Source organism: Leopardus geoffroyi, chromosome E1 (genome assembly GCF_018350155.1).
Source record: "Leopardus geoffroyi isolate Oge1 chromosome E1, O.geoffroyi_Oge1_pat1.0, whole genome shotgun sequence".
Taxonomy (NCBI): domain Eukaryota; kingdom Metazoa; phylum Chordata; class Mammalia; order Carnivora; family Felidae; genus Leopardus; species Leopardus geoffroyi.
Window position 1 is genome coordinate 2387681 of NC_059330.1, and position 25848 is coordinate 2413528.

Genomic DNA, 25848 nt, shown 5'->3' on the forward strand with positions numbered 1-25848 from the left:
ACAGAGCACATGGGAGGGGAAAATCCCAATCCCAGCAACCCCCGCGAGGCTCCTGGCACAAAGCTGGACAGTCGCCATGACAAGTAAGGGCAAGCAGTTCGCCGGGGGGGGGCGGTGGGAGTGAGACAGGATTCTCGTCGTGCCGGTGCTGCAGCTACTTGACACTGGGGTGGGGAAGTTCGACCAGCCAGAACTGGGAGGGCAGAATCGGTGGAAACCATTTTGGGAGACTCCCGCCACTGAGTCAAATATGAAGGTGGAAGAAAGAGAGACACTTGTCATCCCTCTCCCAGATAGCTGGATAGTTTCTTCTCATCGGCTAAAATGCCACCTTTTTAGGAAGGACTTCCTTAACATCCCAATCCAACGTATTCCTTCAGATACTCTGTATCACACCATCTTGTTTAATTTCCTTCACAGCCCTTGCCGCTCTCTGCAAAGATGTGTTCCTTGCCTTAAATACACAGCAACGTAAGCCTTTTAGGGAGGGCAGAACCCTTGTGCTGCTGTCTTACTCATTGTTGTATTTCTCAGTGCCTGGTACAGTACTGGGTCGCAAGGAAGAGCTCAGTAATAAATACTTACTGAATGAATGAAAAGAGACGGAAGTGTGAGGAATTTGGCGAATGAGAAGCAAAAGGATCAAAATCAAGTATAGCGCTAGCGCCCTCTTGCAGGTGAGGGGGGAGTAGGTGCTTTAAGAGTGACGGAGGGAGACGGCAGGGGGAGCTCAAGCCCTTCAAACAGAGGCGGAAGCTTTCGGACTACAACACCCAGCAGCCACCGGGAGCCCCAGGGCGTGATGAGTACGGTAAACCCTCGTGACCTGTTACGTGCTTGCCCCGCCCCTCTCGCGGGTCGCCCGCGAAATCCGATCGGGAGGCGGAGGTCCAATTGAAAGGTGAGGCCAAATCCCGCGAGAGCGCGTGGCTCTTAGGGACCGCGCGGGTTGAGGAACGCCGAACTTGCCACCTTGGTGTCCCTGTGTCCGCCTCGCCTTCCCGGGGTCTTCCGCCCCCTCCCGGAGGAAGGAGGCAGGCGCAGGTAGGTGCTCCAGTTCGGCGTCCGGAGCCTTGCGAACTCGGCGGCGGGGCGAGGGTTGCCCGGCCGAGGCCAGTGTGGCCGCGCGTCCTCGGCAGCATGAACACGCCGGAGGCGCCCGTGTTAGCCCCGGACCCGGACCCGGCTCCCGCCCCGGCCCGCCTCTCTCCTCAAGCTTCCCTGACGGATAAAGACCCGGACCCTGAACTGGTACCACCGCCGGCCGATGGGGACGAGCCGCCCCGCTTGTCCCCAGATCCCAAGGCCGGTTCAGCTGGTTCCCAGGAGACGGGAGAGGGAGGCTCAGCTTCTATCTCCGCTCCCCCGGAAACGGGCTTCGGTACTCCTAGGGAGCCGAGCCCTCCAGTCGAGGAGCCAGAACTTTCTGAGAATGTGAGCCCTCCTGCAGAAGAGACGGACAGGCCGGAGCTGGGGCCCGGAGAGCCCACAGCAGGTGTGTCTGAGGAAGCTCCTCCGGAGGATGAGGGGTTCAGGTAAGTGGTGATGGCGTGGACGCAGCGATCCGAGGAGATTGGGAGCGTGAGATGTGTGCTTCTTCCCGGGTCTTGGGGCCCACTTCACCAGGCCCCTTTCCCCCTTGCCTTGTTGTCTCCCCATCTTCCTTCCAGCACCTGGAGCTATAGCTTCTCCCAGCTACCTCGATTTCTCAGTGGTTCCTGGTCCGAGTTCAGCACCCAGCCCGAGAACTTCTTGAAGGGCTGTAAGTGGTAAGTTAAGGGTAATGGGGCGGGGGGATAACCGTGCCCAGGATTTTTACCATAAAAAGACCTCCAGTTATCTTGGAGAAGAGCCCATGGAGGTGGGAGTTGGGAAGAAAGTAAAAGTTCCTCTTGGACTGAGCTTACATTTCACCTAGAAATATGTGTCTTCCACTTTTCTCAGGGTCTTGGGGTGCTTACCTACCCCCAGAGGGAGCCTGGCACTTGGAAAATAGAGCCCTGCCCAGCTTTCTAACTCTTTCCTATTTCTAGGGCCCCTGATGGTTCCTGCATCTTGACCAACAGTGCTGATAACATCCTGCGTATTTATAACCTGCCCCCAGAGCTGTACAATGAGGGGGAACAGCTGGAATATGCAGAAATGGTAAGGGTAGGGGCTGCCTCTGTCCCGTCACGGGACGCTGCACGTGTCAGTCCTGCGCATGGCTGGAGAAAGTTGAGCCCACGTGTTTGCTGATCGCAAACAGAACGTTTCTTCACGAACGTTCACAGGTAGCACGTTCTACCCTGGACGCCGAGATATTTAAGGCGGTGTTTGCCCGTTCTTTACTCGTGAATGTGTGTTTTCCATCAAAGAACGGTGGGTTTGTCGTGGCGGTATTTAGTTGACTTACAGGTAATTATTGAACGACTGCCAATGTGTCAGTTACCGTATTTGGTGCCGTCATAAAGTGCCGAAGGAGACAGAAGAGCTGGTTTGCTGTCTTGTGTGGGAGACGGACGACAAACGTGGAAACTGACAAACGAGGAAGTTCGTTATAAAGGATAGCAAGTGGTGTCAAGGAAATAAACAGAACGAGGAGGAAGTAACTAGAGGACGCCACTTTACTTACCTATGTATTTTAAGTTTATTTAGAGGGAGAGAGCTCGAGCACGAGCGTGCACAAGTGGAGGAGGGGCTGGGAGAAGGAGAGAAGAAGCCCAAGCGGGCTCCGCACCGTCAATGCAGATCCCGACCGCGGGCTCAAACTCATGAACTGTGAGATCATGATCTGGGCCAAGATCAAGACATTTAAGCGAGCCAGCCAGGTGCCCTTAGAGACCACTTGAGATAAACTGGCCAGGAAGGAGCTCTGAGCAGGAGACGGTTGAGTTGAGACGTGAAGGGTGATGGGGTCAGTTATGTGAAGAACGTCCTGGGAAGAGGCAATGATATTACAGAGGCCCAGGGCTAAGAGGGAGCTTTGTGTGTTCAAGGAACGGAAAGTAGGCCAGTGTGCCTGGACTGAGGCCAGTGAGGGGGAGAGTGTGGTGAGGACGGATTCCACAGCCCATATCGGGTTGGATCTGGTGGGTAGGCCCTTTGGGGTTTATTTGGGAAGCCAGGGGAGAGTTTTAAGACAGAAGAGTGTGGGGCGCCTGGGTGGCTCAGTCCGTTAAGCATCTGACTTCATTCAGCCCAGGTGAAGATCTCACGGTTCGTGAGTTCAAGCCCCGCATTGGGCTCTGTGCTCCTTTTCTGCTCTCTGTCTCTCTCTCTGTCAAGCGTGAATAGATGTTAAAAACACACAGACACAGAAGAGTGAAGGGATGGCCAAGATTTAGAGAGCGGATTGTGGTGAGCAAGAGTGAAATCAGGGGGATCCATCAGGATGTGTTTATCACGGTCCAGGTGAGAGACGGTGGTGGCTGGGGCCAGGCGGTGGCAGGCGACGTGGAGAGGTGTGGATGGGTTTGAAGTGTATTTTGTGGGACGTGGACGGTACAGGGAAGGAAGCGATCCCTGGCGACGTCCAGGGTCTCGCAGCCCGGGGGGCAGTGGTACGATTTACTCAGAGGAGGAAACAGATAGGAGGAGGCCTCAGACAAGTGAAGCGTTTTTAGGTCTGTGTGAAACGCGAAGCTAGGGGGGAAGCCGGGGCTGGGATGTACTTTGGGAAGTGGAGGAGCACGTGGACGGGATCTGGCATCTTGTGAACGAGTCAGTGTCAGGACCGTGTGGCTGGAGGAGGAGGAGGCTCACGCAGAGCCCGGAGCGCTCGAGCAGATGGGGGTGGCGTGCAGGACGGATGGCAGAGGCCGAGGCAGGGTCGGGTCTGGTGCCGCTGAGGGCGAGACGCAGAGAATGGCGGAAGGCGTTAGTGACCTTAGCGGGAGCGCTTTGAGAAAAGCGATGGAGGCAGAAGCCCAGGTAGAGTGGGTAGAGGAGGAGGCACAGACAGTTCTTTGGAAAGTTTTCTTGTGGAAGGGTGTCGAGAAACGGAACGGTGGCCAGAGGGAATGTGGGGCCAAAGAGGGGTTCGCGGGGTGCTTCTGCAGCGTCAGGAATAACCCCGTAGACACGGAGGAATTGATGCTGAAGGGGAGAGGGCGGTAACGGGGCCCTGAGAGGCTGGCCGAGGACAGGATCCGGAGCCCATCAGAGGACTCGGTTCGGCGGGGAACGCTCTCTCGAGGTAGGAAGAGAGGCAGCCGTTTGGGGGTCGGAGGGTTTCTGGGTCTCCTCTCTTGGCTTCTCAGGGCAGCAGAGAGGGAGCTGACCTGCTGCAGGAAGGGGGTCTGTGGGGAGAGAGCAGGAGGCGGGGGACGACTGGTCCCGGCGAGTCGAAGATCCGAACCGGCAAGGAATGCGGTAACGTCGCTATTCTGTGCTCAGCGCCCGCTAGGAATTTGTTGCCGTCCGTTTAAGGTGAGATCTGTTAACTTCCTTGTGCGTCCGCTTCCCAGCAAGGGAATCGACCCTGTTTTTCCTGTGTGTGACATGAGGATGACAGCAACAGCACCCACCCCACACAGCCGTCGGGAGCAGTAAAAGAGTTAGCGGAACGTGTACGAACCAGCGCCTGTTCTGTATTCGGTGAACACCGGTGGCGGGTATGAGCTGGGTCGAGCGTGGCAGAGGAGGCTGGTGTGGCTGGGGTTTGCCGGCCGAGAAAGGCGCGTGTCTCGGGAGCGTCTGCGGGGGCACCCGTGCGGCGGCGGACTCGAATGGAAAGCAGACAAGGAGGTGGATCGTAAATGTGTTTTTGACGCAGCAGGATAATTGTCGTGGTGGAAAGAGAGCAAGTTACCTGGCCGGGTGGGAGACGGTGGCCAGAGATGGTGCGGTGACAGGAGCATCTGGGGGAGCGAGGCAGTGAATCGGTCTCCCGAATCAGGGAGGGTGACAGAAAGGTGGGGGGCCGGTGTGGTGGCAAGAAGTCCGGCGGGGGCTCCCGGCTGGCTCAGTAGAGCGTGGTGACCCTTGATCTCGGGGTTGGGAGTTCGAGCCCCACATTGGGCGGTGAGATCACTTAAAAATGAAATCTCAAGGTGCACCTGGGTGGCTCAGTCAGTGTGTGATCTCAGTGTGTGAGTCTCGATTTTGGCTCAGGTCGTGATCCCAGGGTCATGGGATTGAGCTCCAAGTCAGGCCTCCGTGCTGAGCTTGGAGCCTGCCTAAGACTCTCTCTCTCTCTGTCTCTCTCTCTCTCCTCCCACTTTCTCTTTCTACCCCATCCCTCCCCTCTCCCCTGCTCACGCGCGCGCGCACTCTCTCTCTCTCTCTAAAATAAAAGTAAAATCTTTTTTTTTTTTAATTTTTTTTTAACGTTTGTTTATTTTTGAGACAGAGAGACACGGCACGAGCAGGGGAGGGTCAGAGAGAGAGGGAGACACAGAATCTGAAACAGGCTCCGGGCTCCGAGCTGTCAGCACAGAGCCCGACACGGGGCTCGAACCCACGGACCGTGAGATCATGACCTGGGCTGAAGTCGGACGCTCCACCGACTGAGCCACCCAGGCGCCCCTAAAAGTAAAATCTTAAAAAAAGAGCTTAAGGCAGCGCCTGGGTGGCACAGTTGGTTAAGCATCTGACTCTTGATTTCGGCTCAGGTCACGATCTAGTGGTTCATGGGACAGAGCCTGGAGTCAAGCTCTGAGCTGACAGCATGGGACCTGCTTGGGATTCTGCCTCTCTGTCTCTGTCTCTCTCTCTCTCTCACATACACAAAATAAATAAATATATATTTTTTAAATGCGGAGAAGCTGGAGTTCGGGGAAGCGAAAAGATTTGGAAATGGCTACCGTGAGCAAGGTTGACACTCACCCCGCCCCCTCCTGTCCCTGAAGTGTGCCCTGGGGAGGAGGAGAACGAGAGAAAGCGGTGACGGCCGCCTCGGAGATGGGGGCCCAGTCCCGGGGACGGCTTGGTCGCTCGCCTAACAGGCAGAGGCCGCCCCTGTTGGCGATCTCTGTGCGACATACAGGGCGCTCCAGGCCCGGTTCGTGCAGGCGTTGTCTCGGGGGCCCGGTGGGCATGGTGGGCCGTCCCGAAAGAGCTCAGGAGCAGGGGTCGTTAGAAGAGCTTCTGGAAGCGTGGCAGGTTGAGAATTTATTGCACCGTTCGTTTGAGAAAAACGGGAATGGTAAAAGAGGAAAGGCATCATCAGCCACCACTCTACAAAATTCAGCCTTTAAATTATCCCCTCTTCTTTCGGCCTGTACAGTACGGAGGCTTTTTACGTGGTTGTGTTCCTACAGTAGATGGTTTTGTACGCTGCTTTTTTGTTTCGTTAACAGTCGTCTCCTAAGTGATTTCCGTGGTGCTTCGGTCTCCATAGTTACCGTATTTAATGGTGTATGAGACTACACCGAGTGCCCGCGATTGATGATTTTCATACCTATTCCCCTGCTCTGGGCATTTGGGTTGTTTCCAGGATTTTTGTATCCTAAATTATTCAGTGAACGTCTTCATGTGCTTTGACGGAGATTCTTTTCCTAAGAGAAATTTGATGAGTAAGAGATACTCTAGGTCAAAAGTATCAATATTTGTTCTACATCTTGTAGACAGATACCCGGTCTGTTTTCAAAAGCTCTTCTGCTTTTTTTTTAAACTGCTGTTAGCCGTGTGAGTGTGCGAGTTGTATCACAAGTGCACGCATCAGATGGTTACACTTCATGTGTCTGCAAGTTTAGGATTTGGAAATGGATACAGTTAGTGTAGGTGGGGAAATGGGAAGAGGTCACTTTTGAGTGTTTCCATACACTCGTTTCTTTTTTTTTTTTTTTTTTTTAGTGTTTATTTATTTTTGAGAGACGGAGTGCGAGCAGGGGAGGGGCAGAGAGAGAGGGAGACACAGAATCCGAGCAGGCTCCAGGCTCTGTGCTGACAGCTCAGATGCGGGGCTTGAACCACGAACTGTGAGATCATGACCTTAGCCGAAACGGGACATTTAACCAACTGAGCTACCCAGGCGCCCCTCCCTCCATGCACCTGTTTCTTCCCAGCAGGCTTTCTTAATTCCTCTCCTCCCTTCTGTGCCTTTTCACGGAGCTTTCTGGAACTCCTATCCCTAACTCCCCAGCCGCAGTCCTGAGTTCTGTCCCTGCCCTGGGGCCCTTGCCCGAGGCTTTCGCTCCCTATAGCCCTGCCCAGGGGAACCTGCATATCTCAGGTTGGGAGGGGGGCTGTCCTCATCCCCCAAATGCTGCATCCAGACACTTGCGCTCTCTCTTGTAAAAACTTTTCCTTTGAGGCTTGTGCCGTTTGGTTCTCCCTCATTCACCAAGGACATGGGCACCTCATGGCTGTCCTGTGCACCCCAAGTCTTTCTACCGTCGTGGTGACGTCAGGTATCCAGACCAGAAGGCTGGTCTCATCCTTTCATTTTCCCTGACCCTTCCCCCCCTTTCCCCCCATCGAGTCCCCTTATCTCTCGGTTCCATCTGCTTCTCCCTACTCCACTGTCCCTGCTTTAAGTCAGGTCACTATTGGGGGCCTCGTGTTACTGGAACCGTCTTCTGTCTTCACTCATCAGAACATTTCTTTCTGACTGCCGATGATACCCTAGGTGTTGGGGAAAACGTGGTGAGCCGGACAATTGTGATTGTTGCCTCCTCAGATGGGTACGATGCAGGGCGAGGGGCAGAGGGCTGTAGGAACGCGGAGCGGGGCTCCTTGCTCCGCAAGAGGGGTTAGGGAAGGCTTCGCAGGGGAAGACGCCTCTAAGAGACCGGAAGCGTGATCGGCATTCAGCCAGGAGGAATTGTTGAGGGGAGCGAAGGAGCAACATTCCAGACCTGGATGCTGGCGTGCGTGAAAGCCTGTAGATCGGGAGTACGGTACGTTGGCACCTTCTGGGAGCTGGGAGTCCCACCGGGATGTGGAGATTCTAAAGGGGTGAGTACGGAGGGGTGCGCCATGAGAGGTGGGTAGGGGCCAACACCTGGTAAGGAGATCGGGTCTCATACTGAGGGTTACCCAGAGTCACTGAACGTTTTAAGCAGGAGAGTGACGCAGGGCCGGATTCCAGCCCGATGAGGTCTCCGTGGCCCGCACGTGGCTGCAGCGTGGAGAACGGGTGGGCAGGCTGGGGTGCGGCGGTGCGGGGAGGCCTGGAGAACACGCAGACTCGCACAAATGCTGGCAGGAAGGCGGTGGCTTTGGTGGGAACGAAAGGGCGTGGACACGTTCGAGAGACCCCGGGGCGGCGGACCGGGCAAGATTTAGGATCGCCGGCCGTTACTTGGTCTTGCGTAGGCTGGACCAGGAGTGGAAAGTGGGTGAGGAGTGGTCAAGGAGTGGTCAAGGCTGCCGCTCAGATTTGCGACTTCCACACTTCGATGTGGAGCCCCGGGTGGGGGGGCGGGGGAGTAGGTTTGAAGGAGGCGGAAGCCGGGTCTGTCACAGACAAGCCGAGTGTGAGGTGCCCGTGGGATGTGTGAGCGGAGCGTTGTGCCAGGCGGCCTGACGTGTGTGTTCGGAGCGGGGGCTGAGGGCATGGGTGCGTGACATCGTGCCGAGGGCCAGCAGATAACTGACAAAGGGCTGTTACCCAGACGATTGAAAGACTCCCTTCCGATCAGTAAGGAGAAGCCAGTAACTTGGAAAAGTGAGCAGAACTTACGAAGAGGTGTGCTAAAGCGAATACTGAATGTAGGTGAACGTCTGACCCCAGTGGTCATGGGGGAAAGGCAACTTCGTAGTCCAGTGAAATTCTACTTCACAGCCTTTAAAAGTAAGTTTTTTTTTAATGTTTATTTTATATTTGAGAGAGAAAGAGACAGCACGAGCAGGGGAGGGGAGGGGCAGAGAGAGAGGGAGACACAGAACCCGAAGCAGCTCCAGGCTCCGAGCTGTCAGCGCAGAGCCCGACGCCGGGCTCGAACTCACGGACTGTGAGATCATGACCTGAGCTGAAGTTGGACGCTCAACCGACTGAGCCCCCCAGGCGCCAGCACAGCCTTTTATTGACAAAAACTTGGAGGTCTGGCCGCACCAAGGGGCCACGGGCCCTCCCTTGCACGCCGCACAGCGGCGGTGGGAGAGTGAATCCGGATGATCCCTCTGGGCCAACGGGTGACCCCATCCGGCAGAGTTGGCAGAGTGGGTGCCATAGAGCCCGGTCATTTGGCAGAAGCTGCGGAGAGGCCCTCCCACACGCGTACCAGAATGTTCAAAGCCCTCCACCCAACATATGGAAAAACGTGGGTGACTATCAGCAGAGAAGGATAGTGTGTGGGGTGCTGCCCAGCGGTGAAGGTGCCTGAGTTAGAGCTAAGCGTGTCACTGCGGTGAAATCCCCCAGTCACAAAGGGATGCAAAAGGTCTGATACCATCGGTATTCAAGGTAAAGGCCACGAAAGACCATGGTAGACGACGTCGTCTGGGTGTTTCTTGTATGAATACATTTCTAAAGAAATGCACGAATACCTCTGAGGGAGGGTGTCCTTGGGAAGAAGTTTTAACTGTCTTGTATTTTCCTTTTTTAAGCGGGTGGAGGAGTCACAGGAAGTTTTAAATATACTTCTTTGCATGTTTGAACTGTTTAATACAATTTTTTAAAGGATCTAACGGCATCTAGTAGGTGCTCAGTAAATATTTGCATCAATGGTTGGTTTGTAGTTTTTGTTTCTTTTCTTTACTTTTCTCTTTTTTCTTTTCTTTTTTCCTTCCTTTTTTTCTTTAAGCTTATGTATTTTGGGGCACCTGGGTGGCTCAGTTGGTTAAGCATCAGACTTCGGCTTGAGTCATGATCTCACGGCTTGTGAGTTTGAGCTCCATTTTGGGTGAGCATAAGACCTGGTTCTCTCTCTCTCTCCCTCTCTGCCCCTCGCTCATGCCCTCTCTCAAAAAAAAAATTAAAAAAAATAAAGTTTAAGAATTTTTTGAGAGAGACAGACATCACAAGCAGGGGAGGGGCAGAGAGAGAGGGGGACAGAGGCTCCAAAGCGGGTTCCCCTCTGACAGCAGAGGGCCTGATGTGGGGCTCGAACTCACGAGCTGTGAAATCATGACCTGAGCTGAAGTCAGATGCAGGCTCAACCAACTGAGCCACCAGGCTTGTTTCTTCTTAAGTGTTTAAAAAGCAAAAGAAGAAGTCTGTATGGCATTTGGTGGCCCAAATCCGACACGACAGTCTGAGCTGATCCTTGAATGTTGAGATCAGGATTCTGTTCTTCATATCGACACCATCTGCCTTCTCCCCCCGGTTAAGTGCCGACAGACGGTCCCCCTCTGGCATAAAGCTTCTGTAGCACGAGTCTGCCTCCTTTTCCTGCCAGTGACCCAGGCGTTCCTGCATCTCTGTCCAGGCCCCCGTCCTTCGAATGGTGGAAGGTGACACCATCTACGATTACTGCTGGTATTCGCTGATGTCTTCAGCCGAGCCAGACACCTCCTAGTAAGTGATGTCCTTTGCCTCCCCTCCGCCTTCCCCTCTCATCGTCCCTCCTCCCCCCCCCCCCCCCCACAAGTTTCAAGGGGATCCTCTACGGAGAGCGAGCTAGGGACTGGCAGGGGGCTTGGGAGGAGGGAAGGCTGCTGTACCCTTCGATGCGGGCTGAGAGGGCCGGCCAGTTGGCTTCCTCCCCTTCCTTCGACAGCACCGGGGCCTCAGTGTCCATGTCTCTCTCAGCGTGGCCAGCAGCAGCCGGGAGAACCCCATTCACATCTGGGATGCATTCACCGGACAGCTCCGGGCCTCCTTCCGTGCCTACAACCACCTGGTAGGGGCCTCCCCGCCCGTCCCAGGGCTCGTCCTCGCCCAGCTCCTTCCCGGGGGCCACCTGAGGCTGTTTGCACGGCTTTCCTGCCTCTAGGACGAGCTGACGGCAGCCCACTCGCTCTGCTTCTCCCCGGACGGCTCCCAGCTCTTCTGTGGCTTCAACAGGACCGTGCGTGTCTTTTCCACGGCCCGGCCTGGCCGTGACTGCGAGGTCCGAGCCACGTTTGGTGAGCATCTGTGCCTCCCAGGGGAGGAGGAAGGGGGAGGACACCGCCACGTGCAGAGGGGCCTCGTGTGAGCCGGGGGACCGGGCCCGTCACGTCGTCTTCAGTACAGCCCAGGGAGGCAGGTCGTACTCGGGGGGGGGCAGAGGAGAAAACAGATTCAGGGAGGGGGCGAAACTCTCCCAAGGTCAACCTGGTTCACTCCTGAGCCCGTGCCCTGTCGGCCGTGTGCCTCTTGATCTCTAAAATCTTGGTCTCTCTGGGAAATCGGAAGTGAGGCGGATTTCATTTTCCTATAAGCCTTTAGGTTTCCATCCCTTCGAGGAGAAACAGATTTGAGAAGGAAGACATAAGCCTTGAAGAAGAAATTTAGGTCCTTTGCGGGGATAGAAGGATCTGGGGAGCATCAGGAATCGTTAGCCTGCTTGAGGCGGACGGGACGGGAGGCACTGGTTCCCTGCACGTGGAACAAGAGATGGAGATGCACCCCTGATCGGCCCGGTTAGTGTCCGGTGTCCTTGCCCTGTCCCCAACTTTGTTCCGTCCCTTTCTAGCAAAAAAGCAGGGCCAGAGTGGCATCATCTCCTGCATAGCCTTCAGCCCAGCCCAGCCGCTCTATGCCTGTGGCTCCTACGGCCGTTCCCTGGGTCTGTATGCCTGTGACGACGGCTCCCCTCTTGCCTTGCTGGGAGGACACCAAGGAGGCGTCACTCACCTTTGCTTTCACCCCGACGGCAACCGCTTCTTCTCAGGAGCCCGCAAGGTAGGGGTCACGTCCTGAGATCCCAAAGAGGGTGCCCAGAAGGCAGCAATGGGGATGCAGTCTGTGATGTGTTGGGGTCGGACGTGGGAAAAAACTAAGCCAAGCTAAGGGAGTGTCTGCAAACCTTGGGGGAAGCGGGGACGTCTCGTGCGGGAGGGGGAATGGACTCCAGGCCCCTGGTCTGTGTCTTCAGGATGCTGAGCTTCTGTGCTGGGATCTCCGGCAGCCCGGTCATCCACTGTGGTCCCTGAGTCGAGAGGTGACCACCAATCAGCGCGTCTACTTCGATCTGGACCCGTGAGTGACCGAGTCCTTCCTGCCCAGCATCCCAGTGCCCCGGGGATGTCAGAGCCCAGCCGTAGGTCCCAGCCCCTGGCCGTGAGGGGTTCCTGCCCTCGGGGGTGATGACTCCGCGTCAACAGGCTTCTCTTCTCCCCAGGACTGGGCAGTTCTTAGTGAGCGGAAGCACCAACGGGGCGGTGTCCGTGTGGGACACCAGCGGGGCCGGACGCGAGGGGAAGCCGGAGCCAGTGCTGAGTTTTCTGCCCCAGAAGGACTGCACCAACGGAGTGAGGTCGTTGGTTAATGCCACAGATCTTGGGGCTCGGGCTGGGGAGGGACGGGGGTGCCGAGGGAACAGGCATCCTCTCTCAGGATGCTGACAGGCGCTGCCTGTCTCTCCCTGCAGCCTGCACCCCAGCCTGCCATTGCTGGCCACCGCGTCGGGTCAGCGTGTGTTTCCGGAGCCCACAGACAGTGAGGACGAAGGGGAGCAGCGGGGGGACCTTCCTCTGCTTTCCATGCGCCACGTCCGCTTTGAAAGTCAGCTTCAGCTCTGGTGGTGTGGGGGGGGCCCGGACACCGGGGTCGCTGACGCTCACCGGGACGGGCAGGAACAGGGAGGGACAGAGGAAGGTGGGGGCGAGTCGATATAAAAAGGTTTTATATGGTACCAGAGTCTTTGTGTCTTTGGGGGGAGGCAAATGCTGGGGATGGGGCCGGGTGGGGTACAGGTGGGCCCCCTTGTCCAGCAGCGGTGGGGGCTGGCGGCTCCTTCCCGACACCGACACCGACACCGGGGTTGAGAGGTGGGACTAGGCAGGAGCCAATGAGGCTGCGGGGCTCGGTGTGAAGTCAAGGGAGTGGGGGTGGGGCTTCATGCCATTGACTGGCCGGTTGCTAGGCAACTCGGTAAACTGAAGGGGTGGGGGGAACCTGTTTGAAATCTCGGTCCCAAGGTGGGGGCGGCAGGGGTCAGGGTGAGCGGTGGCTGAGCAGGAGTGGCAGGAGCGGTGTGTCAGACTGTTGGGTGTGACTGCGTGAGACTGTACAGACGGTGACAGACAAGACACCCGCTCACTCGCGCTCGACACTGTTTACCACCATCCGGCAGCAGAGGGACCATTACTCAGCTCTGGGGGAAGGGGAGCAGGAGCACCCGCCTCTCCCCTGGACTCCCCCAGGAGGCAGGCGACTGAGTGGCCAGAGTCCAGGACACATACGAAAGAGTAAAGGTGCCTCCCGAGAAACCACAGGCGTCACATTCCGTATTTCGGATAGATGCGGGACAAGGGCGGGAGTCTTCCATTGGGCAACTGTCCCTGGTCCCGCTTCTCCATCCATCCGCTTGATTGGGGGTTGGGGTGGGGGGGGGGAGTATGTTATTTCAGGCAGTGCCTCCGCCCCACCCCCTCCCTCGCCAGACACTGAGAAGGGGGCTCTGAAGAGACTGTCAGCGGGGGATCTGCTTTGGGACCTCACCATCAGAGGGAAGGGACTGGAGGCCTGTGACGGCAGAGGGGAGAGGAATGTCACCTCTGCCCAGAGATGCTGAAAGCGAGGGAGGGTTCTTACACCCAAAAAGGCAAACCCTCCTCCCTTCCCCCAGGATAATTGGAAACAGCCCTTCCGGCTGAATGTGGGTTTGGGGAAAGGTACTCCCTTCCCTCCCCCAGCCCCGCTTCTCCCCACAGCCGTCCAAGAAGGGCCCGAGTTTACCCCCTTAAACCCTCGCCTTCCACCCAATCCCAGGTAACAGGAGAGGGCCCAGGAGCCCGGGACCAAAAAAACCAAAAACAACGACCCCAGGAGGAGGAGTTGAGCGACCTGGGTTGGGTTTCCGCCTTTACCCCAGACTCCCCGTGTGACCTTGGGCAAGTCACGGGGCCTCCCCGAGCCTCAGTTTCTCTCCCCCCCCCCCCTGCAATGGGGAGCCTGCGGCTCTGCCCCTCCCACTCGACACAGGTAGTCGCGACGGCCAACTCAGCCCACTTCGCAAAGTGCGGAGCCTTCAAGGTTATTACTATTCTCTCCAGACCCGCCGGGAGCCGCGGCGGAGCTCCGGGCTGGGGGAGGAGGCGGCGGCTGCGGGAGCCACGGGGGCCGGGCTCCTCCGGGTGGCGAGGGCGAGGGCCTTTCTGGATCCGAGAGAGGAAGGTTCCAGCCGCTCGGGCGGCCCGGGGGCCGGCGGGGGAGACGCGGCGGGGGGCGGCGGGGACAAAGGGGGCGCGGGGGGCCGCGCGGGCGGCCGGGGCGGGGCGGCGGGGCGCGGCGGCGGCGGCGGGGCGGGCGGGAGGTGCGCGAGGTGAGGGCGGCGTGGGGGGCGTGGGCTGCGGGCTCCGCCGCCCGCTCCGCCGCGCGCTCCAGCTCCGGCTTTTCCCTCCGCCAGCCTCTCCCCCTCCCCGCCACTCCTTTAACTCCCCCCTCCTGGGCTCGGGACTGGTTTCCTCCCTTAGCCCGCTGCCCTCAATCCCGGCGAGGCTGGGGCTCCGGCTCGCGCCCCTCCCGCGCTCCCTCGTGCGGCGCCCCATGCCGCCCCCGCCCGGCCCCCGGCCGCCCCAGTCCCCCACTTAGGCCGGCGCTGCGATCCCGGGGCGCTGGAGCGTGGGCCGGGGGCGTAGGGCGCCTGCAGGCGGCCCCGGGAAGGGCTCTAGCGGGCTGAGCGCTCCGCGGCAGGGGCGCGGGCAGAGCAGGAAGCGGGTCCGCGTGGGAGCAGGGGGGCGGCCGCCACCGGGGTGGTCGGGGCCGGGTCGCCGGGGCAGCCGAGGCAGGCACCGCAGGGGGGTGAGCGACTTTGGGGGAGTTGGTGCCCCGCCCCCCCCAGGCCTTGGCGGGGTCATGGGGGCCCCGCGTTCTGGGCCGGGGGGCGTGCGAGTCGGGGCCCTGCTGCTGCTCGGCGTTTTGGGGCTGGTGTCTGGGCTCAGCCTGGAGCCTGTCTACTGGAATTCGGCGAATAAGAGGTGAGTGGCCCCGGGCTGGGGAGACCCCACACCCTTCGGGCAGGGAGTAGGGAAGCTTCGGGGGTTCGGGGTGGGGAGCTGGCTTCTCTGAGCTGGGAGGAGGCTGGAGGGAGGGTGCCAGTGCCCTGATGCGAGCCGATGGGTAACGAGACAGAGGTGATCTTGGGAGCCAGACTCCTGGGTCGCCAACAGACACGGCTGGATGTGGGTGGTGATCGCCATGCGTCGGGAGTTGGAAAGACCCCACAGGGGGCAAGGATCGCAAAGTTCACGGGTAGCCGCCGGGAGGGTAGTGGAGTGGTTATTTGGGTTTGTGAAAGACGCGTGTCCTGTCGGGGGCTGGGCTTGGAGGGAGCCTGGTTAATGTCAGCTCTCCGGAGAGCCGCGGAGTAGGTGCCGCTGAGCGCGCTGGGGAAGGGGCAGGGTGCCTCCCTCCCCAGAAGGGACTCGGCGACGGGAGGGAAGGGGGCTCAGTTCGGGGGCTCCGGGGGACAGCTCACCCAAGGCTTCTCGACTCTGTCCGCACCGTCTGTCCCCTAACTCTTGCCCACAGCCAGAGGGTCAGTGAGCCCTTGGCGGATCCAGTTCCCAAACCAGAAGATACTCCTGTCTTCCTGGCTTGGAGACTTTTTTTTCTGGAAGAAGCCTGGAGCCCCCTAAAGCCTCCTTCTTTCTCTTGCATCTGGAGTCCTGAGGACTCCTTTGCCACCCCCCCCTTCCCCCCCCCCCCAATCTGTGTTGCAAACTCTTCCATCAGACCCCTCTGTTCCTTGGCATGCTTGCTTTGCTCTGAAAAAAGGCCAGGGGTCACATGAAGCTTCTCATCACACAGGGTAAGACAGAACCCCTGGGAGGTCATCTAGGACCCTGGCCTCCATGCAGATCCCACTCCCGCTGGGCAAAAGAGTTCTGTGGTTTGAAAACTTCCTGCCTCCCTGGGGAGCCTGTGTGAGGCCAAGGGAAGGGGGTCGGCTTCGGAGCCCATCGGATCCGAGGTCTTAATCCGAGCTCGGCTGCTTTCCGCTGTGTGGCCTTGGGCCACTTAACCTTTCTGAGTCTGTAGTCTCCACCCTGACACCTTTTATGAGGATTAGAGGTAAGGTGTTTGAACGTATTACATGCTCATTAGAGGAGAACTAGAATTATTGGTTGTGTTCTCTTGACTTCCCAGCCTCCCCTCCCTCCCTCCCTGCTATGTCTCTTTGGGTATAATCTCAAATGTCTTTCCTCCGGCTCCTACCCACCAACTCCCAGCTGCAGTCTGAGTATCAGGTGCAGCCTGAGGAAGTAAGTTAGGCTTATTCTGATAGGGTTGAGGAAAGGGGGGTGGGTACGGTGTTCTGGGGGCTCTTTGGGATGTTGGCGGGGAGGGGGTGGGTGGGTCCTTTGGGAGTCTGGGAAGATAATGAGCAGCGGTCCCCGGGGACCCAGCTCTGAGACCTCGTGGCCGTTAATGCACAGGGAGGGGTCACAGGCGTTGGCAAGTGGCAGTGCTGGGCCAGTGGATGGCTGGGTTGAGGGAGATGTGGGCTCTAGGCTGTGCTTAGAAAGGTCAACTCCCTGAATTCCACAGCAATAAGGCACTTTCCCTAGGAAGTCCGAGACCTGGAGGAGGAGGGGTAACTGAGCAGGGGGGTGTCTGGGGCACCTGGCCCCCAGACCGTGGTTCCCGTTAGCCTCACATAGGGCCATGGCCAGGCCAGGCATTTAACTCCTGGCGCGTCCCCTGGCTGACTTGGGAAGCTGGTCTGGATTCCCCTCCCCCGACCCACCCTTGGTGCCTCCCTTGCCCTGAGATCCCTCAAATTCAGTGGTGGCCTGGGGGAGGGGAGGCTCTGCCCCCATGGCCGTGCAGTAGTGAAATCACCTGGGATGGGTGGGCTGTGTGGTTCCAGAGAGGCCAGCTCCTTGGTAACTGGCATCCTGTTGCCATGGCAACGGGGCTAGTGATGGAGGAGAGATGACAGTGTGCATGTGGTGAGGGCGGGCTGGAGAGTGCATTTGGGCACCGAGGGCCTAGAGACCTGTGAGCCTGGCCTCCCACCGCTTCCGAGCCCTTAGCGCCTGCCCCGTCGGAACAGACTTTCCACTCAGACGAAGGCCGAAGGCCGGCCTGCCGGGGATGTGGGGTGAGGGAGGCAAAGCTCTGGGGGCCAGACCTTTAACACCTCTCCTTGTCCACCTCGCCCTCCTGACAGATTCCAGGCAGAGGGGGGTTACGTGCTCTACCCTCAGATCGGGGACCGGCTTGACCTTCTCTGCCCCCGGGCCCGGCCTCCTGGCCCCCACTCCTCTCCTAATTACGAGTTCTACAAGTTGTACCTGGTAGGGGGTGCCCAGGGCCGGCGCTGCGAGGCCCCCCCTGCCCCAAACCTGCTTCTCACTTGTGACCGGCCGGACCTGGATCTCCGCTTCACCATCAAGTTCCAGGAGTACAGCCCTAACCTCTGGGGCCACGAGTTCCGCTCACACCACGATTACTACATCATTGGTACTGCTGGGCGGAGGGCGGGGTCCGCGGGGAGGCTCTCCCCCACCCAACCCCAAGACTGAGGGGCAGGGGAGGAGCCGAGAGAGACCCCTGATGCCCCCCGGGGTGGTGTCAGGGCCAGGGAATGGGGACGGAAGAGGGGCTCGACTCTGGAGTGCCAACTTCTCTCTCCGTCTGGCTCTTCTCTCCCAGCCACGTCGGATGGGACCCGGGAAGGCCTGGAGAGTTTGCAGGGAGGTGTATGCCTCACTCGGGGCATGAAGGTGCTTCTCCGAGTAGGACAGAGTGAGTGGGGGGCCGGGGCGCACCTCCTAGGAGCCGAGGGAGGTTGGGGCAGCGCCGTCAGGGTCCGGGGGCTGCTGTCTCAGCCCCTGCTGTCGGGTCTCCCCCATTTCCAGGCCCCCGAGGAGGGGCTGCCCCCAGAAAGCCTGTGTCTGAGATGCCCGTGGAGAGAGACCGGGGGGCAGCTCACAGCCTGGAGCCCGGGAAGGAGAACATGCCAGGTAGGCACCGGGGGTCCAGTCTCCTGCCTTCCCCCCCCACCCCGCCCCAACCTCCTCTGCTCTCAGACCCCAGCCGCCCGCCTTCACCCTCTCCCTCCGCCTTCAGTTTTTGTTGTTTTTTGTTTGGGGGTGGGGGGGGGATACAGGAAACAGAAGAGGGGATGGGAGGGTGGGAGGGGAGTGGAAGCCGAGTGAGGAAAAGACTCAATTAGAAGTAATTACCCGAGCCAGTGTTTCAATCAGTGCAGTCAGAGAAGTGGGGGAAGACTGCTTCGCGCCCAGCTGAAGGGCTGGACCCACCTGGATTCTGAGTGGGATTTCGGGGGGAAGGGGAGGCGGGGTCCCCAGGGGGCTCGGGCGCTGCCGGGGAAACCCACGGGGACCCCCGAGGAGGCCCAGGTGGCTCCTTCAGCCCCTCCCCCTCTTTCCTCCTTCACCCCTTCCCTGCCAGGTGACCCCACCAGCAATGCAACCTCCCGGGGTGCTGAAGGCCCCCTGCCCCCTCCCAGCATGCCCGCGGTGGCCGGGGCCGCGGGGGGGCTGGCGCTGCTGTTGCTGGGCGTGGCAGGGGCTGGGGGCGCCATGTGTTGGCGGAGACGGCGGGCCAAGCCTTCGGAGAGTCGCCACCCTGGTCCCGGCTCCTTCGGGAGGGGAGGGTCTCTGGGCCTGGGGGGTGGCGCTGTGATGGGACCTCGGGAGGCCGAGCCTGGGGAGCTAGGGATAGCTCTACGGGGTGGAGGGGCTGCAGACCCCCCGTTCTGTCCCCACTATGAGAAGGTGAGTGGTGACTACGGGCACCCTGTGTACATCGTGCAGGATGGGCCCCCCCAGAGCCCTCCAAACATCTACTACAAGGTATGAGGGCTTCTCCTCCCCGGCTCTCCTGGATCCAGCCCTTCTCGGGTGCTCCTCCGGTTTAAGTCACGGTTGGAGGGCCACCTCTGGCATCTCCTCGACCCCTCTGCGCCCCCACCCCCAGCTCCTGTGCTCCTGGCTGTTGTCGCCCTCTTCTCCACTGTTAGGATTCCTTAAGACTCCTGCCCTCGGTTGGCCACGTGAGCCCCCTCTCCGTCTCTGTGCTCCTGGGTCCGCTCTCCTTGGGGAGGGGGCAGGGACTCAGCCTCCTCTCCTGACCGCGCGACCCGGTGATCCCTGCGCCCCCCACACGCCGAGAGCCAGGGGCGGGAACAGTCTGTCTTGTGGGCACCCCTTCCTTTCTGCCTCTCACTGTTTTTCTCTTCTTGTCTCTTCTCTCTCTTATTCTCTCTCTGTCTCTCTCTCTTCTGCCTCTAGGTCTGTTCCTCTTCCTTAGCACCCCCCTCCCTACGCCTCCTCTCACCCTCTTGGCTTCTTTCCTCCGCCTCTCCCATCTCCCGGGTGGGGGTATGTAAGCATTTGTGCCCTCGGCCCCCTCTTCTGACCTCTCTCACCGACCCTCCCCTCAGTCTGCCAAAAACGGGGGCCTTAATGGGGAAGGCTCTGGCCCTCCACCCCAGCTCTCCGGGCGTGGGCAGCGGGGCCTCCTTCTCTGCCCTGCCCCGGGGCCCCCACGTCCGTCCTCCGGCCATGTTGGGGTGGTTGGGTCATGACAGCCGCCATGAGAAGGAGTGTCCTGTTTTGTCAGTGGCCCATAGCAAGATGCGAGCCGGTCCGGGCACGGCGCGGATTTGGTCTGACGCCGAGTGGGCCACTGGGGACAGGAAGTGACTTGCTCCAGACGGGCAGCGGCAGAAACTGGAAGTGCCTTCGTCTGAAATAGGAAGTGGTCCGGCTGGAACTCCAAGTGGCTTAGTCCGGGGGGTGCTTGTTGGGAGGGGGTGGGGGGCAAGGGGGAGGCGGCTGGTTCTCACTCTGTGGGGGGGGGGCGGGGCGGGCAGGAAGAACTTCCTGTTTGAGGAGGAAGCTGGAACTCACGGACTGTGAGAAGGTAGGGTGGACTGAGAAGGATCTTGCTTCCCCGGATCTCCCTTCCCTGTCCTCTGCGCTGCTTTTGGGACAGCGAGAGCAAGTGCCATCAGCTGTGGTGGGCCCAACTTGTCATGTTCTTCTTCCCTTTCCCTAGCCCGGTATAATCTCTGTCCATCAACGGGACTGTCCCAAGAACCCACGTGTTGTCCCCAGTAACCCGGAGGGCGGTCTTGTTCAGCACACCCTCCTACGTTCTAGCCCTTTCCGACTCCACGCGGCTCCCTTCTTAGTGACCAAAATGGTGGCCTACTGACTGGTCTAGCTGACCGTGGTACCTAGCAACCGTTTCCATAGTGACCAGCTTGTACCTCTTCCTGCCCTCGAGTGCACCATGGGCCTCGGTTTCCCCCCCCCCCAGCTCAGTCACATTAGACCAGAGCTGCCCTTGGGCACCAAGTCGGCCACCTTCATCACCAGCCAAGATGGTTACTTTGTCCACCAGAGGTCATGTCACCTCTCTGGTGTGGCAGTTCCCAGCTCCTTCCTGATTTTTCTGATCCGCTCCTTCCAGAGAACAGGAAGTTGATATTGCCATGGGGGAGGTGGCGGGGTATGGCCGTCACCTCGATAGTTTTACTGTAAAAGGGAAATTTGAACAACAAAAACCAAAAAAAAAGAATAAAAAAGAATAAAAAACTTCAAAAGTTGACAAGAAGGCTGGAGAGTGACTGGGGGTGAGTTGGAACAGAGAACTGGTTGCGAGCGGGGGTGGGGGGCGCTTTCGAGCTGAGCTGGATCTCATGAAGCCAAGGGGAAGGGTAGGGAGACAGCTGGGTCGGAGGGGGGAGGTGGGCAGTACTTGGGGAAGGGGTAATGGGCTGGGTGAGAGGGCCGAGGCAGGGGAGGGAGAGATTGCCGATACATCCGATGGGGATGCGCGTGGACATGCGTTCACGCGTGTCTGTTGCTAAACCAAAGCACCAGAGACGAGGCAAGTGGCGGTCAGAGACAAAGTGGACCAAGCACGTTCGCAGGTTCGGGTCTCCCCGCCTACCCTCCCTGCCCAAGGCACCTGTGACTTGGGGAGTTTTGCCGTTGGGGACCAGTGTGGGGAGAAGCGCTGTGGGAGTACCCACAAGACGCAGGGACCCGGGCGTCACGCTGCCCGCCTCCCCCCCCCCCCCCGGCTCCCTGCGTACCCATCACCCAGGCTCTTCTCCCCCCAAAACCCCTGGTGCCCAGCCCCCTAGACTCAGCCCCATTCTCCGACCACAAAAGCAGCCTGTCAGGAGCATGGCTGGAGCCGGTCAGCAGGGGTCACAACCTCTGCCCCGCCCGCCCCTCCCCTGACTTTAGGTGCCCTCCCGCTGTCTCCCATCTGCCTGGAGGTCAAGGGGTCCTCCTGCCCGGCTCTGTCCAACGGGACCCCTGCCCCTCCTCCTGTTTGAGCAGGATGCCTGGGTCCTGAGAGGCGCAGGTGCTCTGGGAGGGGAGTCGAGAACTGAGGCCAGGTGCTGGACTGTCTGGAATTCACTCCTGTCTTCTGAGCCCCGCACTGGAGAAGCCCGAGGTGGGGAGGCTCGAGGGGGGTGGAAAGGCTGGTCCCTGCCCCTTAGTGGGGGTTGGTGGTCATGGCAACATCCCCTTCTCCACACAATGGGAAGCCCCCCTCAGCCTCCCGCGTGGATGGAGCCGACAGCCCCATCGCTGGCTATCAGCCTCAGGGACTTGGCAACCGTCACCATGGCAACCCAGAGCCCAGCAACAGGGCCCAGTGTGAAAGGGAGGGGTCCCAGACCGGGGCAGGGCTGTGTGTGTGAGGGGGGCAAGGGAGCCGAGGGAGGGCCCCCCCCCCCCGCACCACACACACACACACACGCGCACGCACACACACACACACACATACACACACACATCTAGAGACACAGGTGGAGGAAAGAGAAGTGGGGAGAAATACTCTGTGACGAACACCTCGCCCAAGCAGCCAAGACATCATAACGTGCTGAGAGACAGGAAGACACCTGGGGACAGATGCACAGCTGGGGAGAGGAGCAGCACGTTCGGCACCACCCCCTGAAGTACACCCCCTCGCCACTCTGGCATCCGCGGACTCCCCCCTGCACGCACGCCCGTTAACAACACGAGACCTGCCGCCTGCCCCACGCGTGGCGGCTTGTGCGTCTTCCGAGCGATTTGAAAGCACTGGTGACTTCCACACGGAACGACACATGCCGTCCTGTCCTCTTTCCGGGCACAAGTACGCAAACGCGCTCCCCGGGCGATAACCACAATAAAGCCAGGAGAGGGGAGGGAAGACGTTCGTTTTCTGTTTTTTGGTTTGGTTTTGTTTTTTGTTTTTTTCATTCACTTATCCACTCAGCATCACGTAAAGTGTCTATTTGGTCCCAGGCACCGTCTCGGGCACTGAGACTATAGATTAAATAAGGTCCCTGCTTTCACAAAGTCCGCATCCTGGTGGGGAACAACACAGTAACATCTCCGGGCAGTGACAAGCGGTGTAAACAAAACGGAGTAGCAGCACGAAGAGGATAGAGATTCGCAGGGAAGATGCTTTAGGAGGTCAGGAAGGTCCCTCTGAAGAGGTGACCTTTGAGTCAGACCTTGAGCGAGGTGGGGGAAGGGCACGCCCCGGCGGAGGGAACAGCAAATGCAAAGGGTAGAGGTGAACTTGGGACATGTTTGGGAACATCCACAGCCCTGTGGATGTTCCAGATGTGTCCTGTCCTTCCCCAGCCTCAGCCTGGCGGGGAGCAAGTCACGTAGGGTCTAGAATCCACACGCAGGAAGCTGGTCTAATTCGGTATGCCCCCCCCCCCCTTTTGTTTCTTGGGCGTGTGGTGTGTTTTCCTCCAGTGGAGTTTAAGCGCTGGGCGGGCAAGGATGATGCTCTGAGCTTTTGCGGGGGCTGGGGGACCGCTGCTCGTAAAGGGTCTAGAGCAGGCAGGCAGGGAGGAATTAAAGGGACTGAGAGGCTGGAGACCATGGATTGGGAAGCTGCCCCCACCCCTGTCCCAAACAGCAGAGCCTGTCCTGGCTGGGGGCTCACACTCTGCAGTATGTAAATTAGGTTGAGGTGTGTGTGTGTGTGTGTGTGTGTGTGTGTGTGTGTGGTTTATGGTGGGGGTTTTCAGGAAAGAGCTGCGGTGGGAATTTCTGATGGGGAATGGTTGACATCGTAAGTGGGATTTCAGTTAGAAAGAAAAATGGAGTTTCCTAAGGGGCTATATGGGGAATCAGGAACATAGGGCGCACCCCCCCCCCCCCGCCCCCCCCCCGCCTCCCGGGAAAGTTTCAAGATCAGGCTGGGAGAAATGTGGCGGGCTGGGATACACTCAGAGAGTGGAGGGGGGTGGGGGGGAGTCTGAAGAGGAGCGAAGACCGGGCAGGAGGAGGAGAGAGGTCAGAAAGGTGGCAGGGAAGGTGGGGTCCTGAAACGAGTTCTGAGGGCACCGGGTCTGAGGAACCCCCCGACTCCCGCGGTGGATTGAAGCATCTGGGGCCCTGGTTCCCCCTCTTCCCCCGGTTGCCCTCAGAAGCCCAGGCATCAGCTCCCTGCAGCCCCAGTGCTGGCGGTGAGACTGAGCAGCCTTGGGGGGCGGCAGCTGGTGAGTGGGGAGGAATCTGTGAGCTCAGCAAACAGCAACCTCCTTGGTGCCCTGGTGGCTGCCTCCTCCCTCATCAATCAGCCCCAGCCAAATGTCCTAGTATTCCCACCACCCCAAGGGGACTGGGGCTGGGCCAGGGTCCCCAGGGGAGTGAGATGGGGATGGGTGGGGGGAGGTGGGGGTGGCGCCTGGCTCCCCATCTCTTGGCCTCTGTTCTCTCCTCTTCTGGAAGCTCTCAGCCCTTCGTGTCCCGGAACGACTCTCTCCTGGCCCCTACCATTGTGAGGGCATCAGCTACAAATCACCTGTGGGGGTCTGCTGGGGGACAAGGGGGGAAGAGGGATGAGTCAGGGCTGGAGAGAAATCTACTCTGGTTCTCACGGGACCGGCCCAGGGCACAGTCAGCAGGAGGCTGCTGGCACAGAGGCCCGGTCCCCCCACGCTGGCCTCTCCATCCCTGACGGATGCTCCGGACAACAGGCCGGGACCCTGACTCCCTGAATGTCCTTGCTTCCCACCTTCTCCCAGCCCCCCATTCCCTACTTCCCGCCAAGATCCAGAGGTCCGGCCCCCAGCTCACCCCAAATCTGCTGCTCCCCACTGGGGACTGAGGCCTCTAGACCTTAGCCTGGGGCTCTCTCCCCCTCCTCAGCCCTTGCTCCCCTCGGGGACCCAGGCGTCCTGCCCGCTCTTTTCACCATAACAACCATTCTTTTGGAGTTGCTTAAGACTTTAATATCATTTCATTAAGTCAGCTAGTTAGAGAAGGTTGGGGGCACAAAGAGACTGGGGTGGGCAAAGGACGGCCAAGGTAGGGGGGAAGCAAGTGAAGAGTCCCCCTCTCTCCGTGGAGATGGCTCTGAGACATCAAATATTGACAGTGAGAGAACAGAACTTATTAAATCTGGGACAGGGGTGTGTGTAGCTGTGGGAATGGCCGGATGCCTGGGTTCTGAGGGTAATGAAGGTCTGGGGGGAGGGGAAGGCCTGGCTGAGGCTGGGGGGTGTGGCAAGAGTAAGGGGCTTGCGGGCACAACCCTCCAGTCCCTCTCCTTTGGGAGGTATTGAGTCTCGGTCCCCTGGCCGTGTGTCTCAGCTGTCCCCTTCATTCCCCCAGGGACAAGACCCCCCTCACAGCTGTGGTTGGCTCCCCTTCATCCCTCCCCCCTGCCTCCACCTCTGTTGATGAGCTTTCGGCAGCGTTTAATCGGATTGAGCAGTAATTAGCAAAGCGAGATGTTTGATTACCTATTTAGCATAATGGAGGGGGCTGGGATCCCTAGGTACAGCCAAGGTTGGGGGGGGGGGCAGGCAGAAAAGAAACGGGGTCTACACTGCATTCTTTTCCCCCGGGGAGCCAGGAGCCCTGCCTAGAAGACTCCCCACCCAATGCCTCCCCTCAAATCTTCACTCCTTGGGGACTTTTCCCTGGGGGATCTGGCCAATCATGCCACCTCTCTCTGCCACCCGCTGCCTCTTTGGTTAGGGGATCTATCACCCACTTAGCCCTACTCGCTGCGCAGCTGGCTAGGGGTGTGGCAGGACCCCTCACTACTTCAATCCTTGCTTTCAGCCCGGAACTCCGGCCCAGGCAGGGGGCCAGCAGAGCCCACGAACCTACCTCCAGGATAGCAGGGGTGGGGAGTGCCCAGGCCAGGGGCTACCAATGCTGGAGATTAGGATAGGTGGGGCGCAGAGATTAGGATAGGTGTGGATTAACCCAAGGGCCCTTCAGGAGTACCCGAGACGGCCTTGTAACGGTGGACGGGCAGAAACGAGATCTGTCAGGTGTGAACGGCAACCAGAAAAAGGGGGAACTGAGGTCCCAGCTTCTCCCCCCTCCGCATCCGGCAAAGAAAATGTCATCAATTTAGCTCCTCATGGAAATGTAATCAGTGGGCTCGCTGCTGGCTTTGTCTTAATTAGGCACTATTGATGGAAGCAGGGAGGGTGCCTACCCATTCCCCTGACTCAGCCTCCCCCCCTAGATCTCCGAGGCCTCCTTCCAGCTTCTGGCGCCGCAGGTACGGCCCGGGCTTGCAGGCGCCCCCTCCGCCGCCCCGGCCCGCAGCGCCCCCTAGCACCGGCTGAGGTCTGCCCCCCCATGGCACACACCCCTCTCCTCTGGCTTCCCCAGGACTCAGCCTTTGTTCTCACGGAAAGCCGAGCCCCTCCCCGGCCCGGTCACCTTCCCCAGGGAGTCCCCGCCTCCCGTTCCCCCCAAAACGGGCGACGCTTCCCAGAGCCGATCCTCAGGTTCCAAAGACTCCAGTTCCGTTCTTCCCTCCCCTCCCCCGCCCCGCGCCGCCAGGCGCTCCGAGACCCCAGTCCGAGCTCAGACGAGGGAAACCAGCGGGAGGGCAGGGGTGCTCCAGCCCCGGTTTTT

The 25848-nt window shown here is 59.3% G+C and overlaps 2 protein-coding genes and 1 long non-coding RNA gene across 3 annotated transcripts; all 3 read left to right on the forward strand.

Annotated features, from left to right (window-relative positions):
• The first annotated feature begins 136 nt into the window (after positions 1-136).
• Positions 137-12647, forward strand: WRAP53 (WD repeat containing antisense to TP53). The gene is made up of 10 exons (XM_045490278.1): positions 137-1535; positions 1671-1769; positions 2034-2145; positions 10296-10384; positions 10619-10709; positions 10803-10935; positions 11487-11695; positions 11889-11992; positions 12135-12269; positions 12384-12647. Exons 1-10 carry the CDS (start codon positions 1141-1143, stop codon positions 12628-12630), a joined length of 1614 nt encoding a protein of 537 aa, XP_045346234.1. The 5' UTR covers positions 137-1140; the 3' UTR covers positions 12631-12647.
• A 1610-nt stretch (positions 12648-14257) lies between these two features.
• Positions 14258-20540, forward strand: EFNB3 (ephrin B3). Its single transcript, XM_045487334.1, has 5 exons — positions 14258-14934; positions 17133-17425; positions 17618-17710; positions 17824-17928; positions 18380-20540. Exons 1-5 carry the CDS (start codon positions 14813-14815, stop codon positions 18787-18789), a joined length of 1023 nt encoding a protein of 340 aa, XP_045343290.1. The 5' UTR covers positions 14258-14812; the 3' UTR covers positions 18790-20540.
• Positions 20541-21232: 692 nt separating this feature from the next.
• Positions 21233-22152, forward strand: LOC123602978. The gene is made up of 2 exons (XR_006714655.1): positions 21233-21406; positions 21821-22152. It is a non-coding gene; the product is annotated as an uncharacterized LOC123602978 (long non-coding RNA).
• Positions 22153-25848: the final 3696 nt, after the last annotated feature.